We start from the raw sequence: 4,634 nt of genomic DNA, 5'->3' as shown, positions 1-4,634 counted from the left end.
GATTTGCCACTGGAATTATGGAAATGACAGTACATCCCCAGCAACTCCATTGAAACGTGTCAGTCGCAGTGCTGCCATACTTCCAGCACCTCCCTGCATTATAATTTTTGTATTAGTTTGAGTAATCAATTTTCTTCTGTGAGTTAATCCAGCACAGTGCAGGGTATCACGATATGTGGCGGTCGGCAGCATGTACAATTAGGGGAAAGTGGTCAAGATGGCATCAGTAGGCACAGATATCCGTTATTTGTGTTGTTTTATGTGTTTTGTTTAAATTAAATACCACCACAGAAGTAAAGCTATCACGGTCATGGTTCTGTATCATAATTGGGTTACCAATATTACAGCAATAGGCCAGTAAAAAAAGGGTGTATGGAGTGCATAACATGGTCAGTATTTTAGTAGAAAAGGTGGCAGTCCTGGTGCTAAATTGGAAACTCAACCCTTCTTGCAGAAAAATACATTAGAGGTTAGGCATTTCACGGTCATGAGTAGTGAAGTCAAGGAGGTGAAATGTTTGAACTCATCCAAAGTCATGCTTTAAAGAATAAACCCGTAAAGCTGATTCTGTTACTTGAGCATTTTGTGGGGGAGGGGGCCAGATGGCTTATTTGACTAAAGGGCGCTTATATAAACTGTGTAGTCGGGGGCTTCCTGAAAATCAGTACTGCCCTAGGTGGTCCATTTTGGACCCATTTTTGTAATCACCGTAAGCGCGTCGTTACTTATCTTTGCGATGGACTATTAAAGGGCCTGAAAAGTCTCAGAGTCAGCGCAGTCAGTACATCTCAGACGTCTCTGATTATACTCTCTGCGCTTCTTTAAAAGCTACTTGTTTCTACTCTAAACATGTCTTCTAAAATACCTACTCTTTTAACATTAGATTTCATCTATCGCTGTCGAGGTTTCTGAAAAAGAAAGTTTCCTATGCAGCTATTAAAATCCTTGATGCATAACACACCTTTTTACAGAATTAAAAGGAAGATAGTGCTAATAGAATCTGTGTGTGTTATCAGCTGTGTGCAGCCACTGGTTGCACTCTAATTAAGTAAACAGAATGCTGCATGGCTTAAAGATATAGAAAGCATTTTCCTCAAATCATCATCTGTGATCCCCATGACCAGAATAATCAGGGGCTGTGAAGGCTTGCAGCTAGCGATAGGTCTGATTAAACCCAGGCGTGTGTTATTAAGACTATTATTACCCTTTATATTTCCATTAAGGCTCTAGTAAATGGTCATGCAAATCACATGAGAGCTTGCAATTGGATAGACTCAGCCAATAGGAGAAAGGTCTTGGGTATTTATACCAGATCAGCAGGCTTGGTCTATAGTGTGAGCTGAGTTGTTGAAGTTAAGAGCTGTTTGAGGATATCATGGCATTGATCAGGACTAGGGTAAGTAACCCATTTTATGGTTTTGGTAAAGGCTTTCTGGTAAATATGGTAGTAGGCTGTGAAACCCATTCATGGTTTTATTGTAAAAAGCAAGGTTTTTTTTTTCCTGCCAATCTTTATTACTGCAAAAACTTAAACTCCTATGGCTAGTTCTGGTATTTTTTTATATTATACATGCTTCCAGTGTAACTTGAGTGCTGTAGCATCTGAGTCTTACTGTTTCAATGCTAGACTGACTTCCTTCATCTGTTAAGAGACTTGCTTATTAAAGGATATATGGCTTAATTTGCTAAAAACAAAAAAGGCTACTCTCTAGCCTTATCTAACTAAGATAGTGTTTCCATAAGTAGTGCACGCTGCTTACCCTGTTACTGGGTTTCTGCACCCTACCCTCCCCTGTCTCTAGCGATGAAATTACTTGCCCTGCCAGGTTTCAGGATGTAAAATGTGTAAGCGTGTACACTAGCACCTCCAGAAAGGAGGAGGAAGACTTGTAAATGCAACTGCTCTGGGGCTCTTCCAATGAGGGTATCCCTTCCCCATCACAAGCTCTTAATGGCTGTTTCTGTTCTCAGAGTATGAGACTGGATGCAGAGAACAAAATGGAGCCAGCTATGGCTGGGAAGGCTGCAGTCTGCAGGCCATGGCAAAGAAATGCTCTGGGTGATATTGGGAACAAACTGGCCAAGACAAATGTGCCAAAGAAGGTAAGACGCATACATAGCAAGGAGGCCTCTGAATTGATTTGTCAGGCTCTAATCTCTGATCCCATCCTCAACAGGCTGCAAAGGTTGTCAAAAAAGCAAATGTGAACAAGGTCAAGCCTGTGGTTCAGGAAGAGGTTGTACCAAAGGAACCAGAAATGGTAGGTCTCTTATTTTAGCTATAAAGATAGGACTCTTGCTCTGCCCTTTAACTTCTGCATCTGCTTCGCTATCCTAGGGTGAGGTCTACAAATGGCTCATAATGTTTAAGTGGTTAGAGGTACTTAATTTGTTCTATGAAGCGGGGTGTGCAAACGTCTTTATTAGCCCGTGGCACACTAGTCGCTCCTAACTAATGTGACGGTGCACAGCTTCCGAACATCACCTTTATTTTCTCCTGCTGTTTCTACAAACAAATGGCTTCTTGCCACAAGCACGAACAAACTTGTTCTCATGTAAATTTTATGCCCCCCCCCTGTGTTGTGAATAGTGTTTAATGTGTCAGGTGTCTATAACATTGTGAACCTGACTATTTACTGACAAATCTGTTATATGCTAGCTGGTGCCAGTCTCTCCTGTCCCTATGGACACAGATGAAGAGCTGTCCCAAGCCTTTTCCAATGCCCTCCTCCAGATAAAGGATGTGGATGAAGATGATGCAGACAATCCCATGCTGTGTAGTGACTATGTGAAAGACATTTACTGCTACCTGAGGAACCTGGAGGTATGTTGCATAACCCTGCGGCACCTGGAGCCTAAAAGGGATGCAATTAATGTTGTGCAAAAAAAAAAAAGGCTGTCTTAAATTCAACTGTCGGGTGCTGAACTGGTTTGCTCCCAGGTGTTAAAAACTGGCTCCTAGCTTGAGTACAGGCTGAACTTCTGCACTATTCCATGTATTCGGTATACTCTGGGAATATGTCAGCAATCACCCCATGCCAGCTGCTCTGTTGTAGCAGCGCACATCTTAGTCATTGTTCTAAGAATCCGCTGCTACATAAGGACTCCCAAGAAAAAAAGGCTTAAAAAAAAAAGCCACAGGGGGAAGAGGGGTGTTAAATGTTCAACATCCTTGCATAATATGTTTAATTAACACAACGTGAGGTGACCTCTGATATACTGCACACTAATGGAAAGCTCCTTGTGTGGGGTGTCTCTTCAGGAAGAACAGGCAATCAAGCTACACTATCTTGAAGGCCAAACCATCAATGGCAACATGAGGGCCATACTGATTGACTGGCTTGTGCAGGTTCATATGCGCTTCAAATTGCTCCAGGAGACATTATTCATGACTGTGGCCATTCTGGATCGCTTCCTTCAGGTGTGTCTCCCATATGTGACTACTGACTCTATGGTTGGTTCTCTATGAATCCCTGACTTGTAACCTTGCATTTCAACAGGTGAATCCTGTGCCAAAGAAGCTGCTCCAGCTAGTTGGTGTGACTGCCATGTTTGTTGCCTGTAAATATGAGGAGATCTATTGTCCAACCATTGGAGACTTTGCCTTTGTGACTGATCACACATATACCACAGCGCAGATCAGGGACATGGAAATGCAGATCCTCAGCACGCTCAAATTTGACATTGGCCGACCATTACCCCTGCACTTCCTGAGGAGAGCATCAAAGATTGGGGAGGTGAGTCTTGGCTGCCTGGTAACTCCAGCAATAAACAGCTGGAAAGACTGAACTCAAATTTGAAGCTTATAACAATACTATGACATATATCTCTGGGGAAAACAGTAAGTGGCCCAGATAAGGCACTAAATGTACCAGTTTTCCACTAGCTGGTCTAGAGCTCAGAGGCTACACCTAATTGAAAGGATTGCACAATGCCCATACATTCTGAACACTCTAGTCATGTGTACGATGTTCATAATGCAGCATTTCTGCACGTGCTTGTTCCTTGCTATAGGTGGATGCTATACACCACACACTGGCCAAGTACCTTATGGAGCTAGCTATGCTTGACTACGATATGGCGCACATCCCTCCATCACAGGTAGCAGCAGGAGCTTTCTGTCTCTCCATGAAGGTCCTGAATACTGGTGAATGGGTAAGATTCTGCCTAAAGGGAGATGGTATGAATTGATGGGGTTGCATTATAGTACAACATGCAAGACGCGCTGCCTCCATAACCATTCCTTCTCTTCAGACTCCTACGCTCGAACATTACATGGCCTACACAGAGAGCTCTCTGCTACCAGTCATGCAGCACTTGGCAAAGAATGTTCTGATTGTCAACAGAGGCCTTACAAAGTTCACGGTGAGACTTCTGTGCTGAAGTAGGAAACTCTGGGTCTAAATGCATTGTACCATTAACTAAAAAGGCCTCATCTATACTTGTCTTTCTTGATTTGAGTCTCATCCATCTCTTGCAGGCTATAAAGAACAAATACGCCAGCAGTCGTCAGATGAAGGTCAGCTGCTTGCCACACCTGAATTCTGAACTACTGGAAGGCTTGGCCAAATAGACTTTAAGAAATGACTTGTTTTAAATTAAATGTGTAATATAATGTCTGCTCTTAAATTTTT

The 4,634-nt window shown here is 42.7% G+C and overlaps 1 protein-coding gene across 1 annotated transcript; it reads left to right on the top strand.

Annotated features, from left to right (window-relative positions):
• Positions 1-1,375: 1,375 nt before the first annotated feature.
• On the top strand, positions 1,376-4,634 carry LOC128475442 (G2/mitotic-specific cyclin-B1-like). Its single transcript, XM_053457939.1, has 9 exons — positions 1,376-1,396; positions 1,972-2,103; positions 2,178-2,261; positions 2,660-2,824; positions 3,263-3,421; positions 3,501-3,737; positions 4,015-4,155; positions 4,255-4,365; positions 4,481-4,634. The coding sequence occupies exons 1-9, from the start codon at positions 1,376-1,378 to the stop codon at positions 4,571-4,573; spliced, it is 1,143 nt and encodes a 380-aa protein (XP_053313914.1). The 3' UTR covers positions 4,574-4,634.

Source organism: Spea bombifrons, chromosome 1 (assembly GCF_027358695.1).
Source record: "Spea bombifrons isolate aSpeBom1 chromosome 1, aSpeBom1.2.pri, whole genome shotgun sequence".
NCBI lineage: Eukaryota > Metazoa > Chordata > Amphibia > Anura > Pelobatidae > Spea > Spea bombifrons.
Note: the sequence above shows the minus strand (reverse complement) of the source record. Positions and strands in the feature narration are given on the sequence as shown.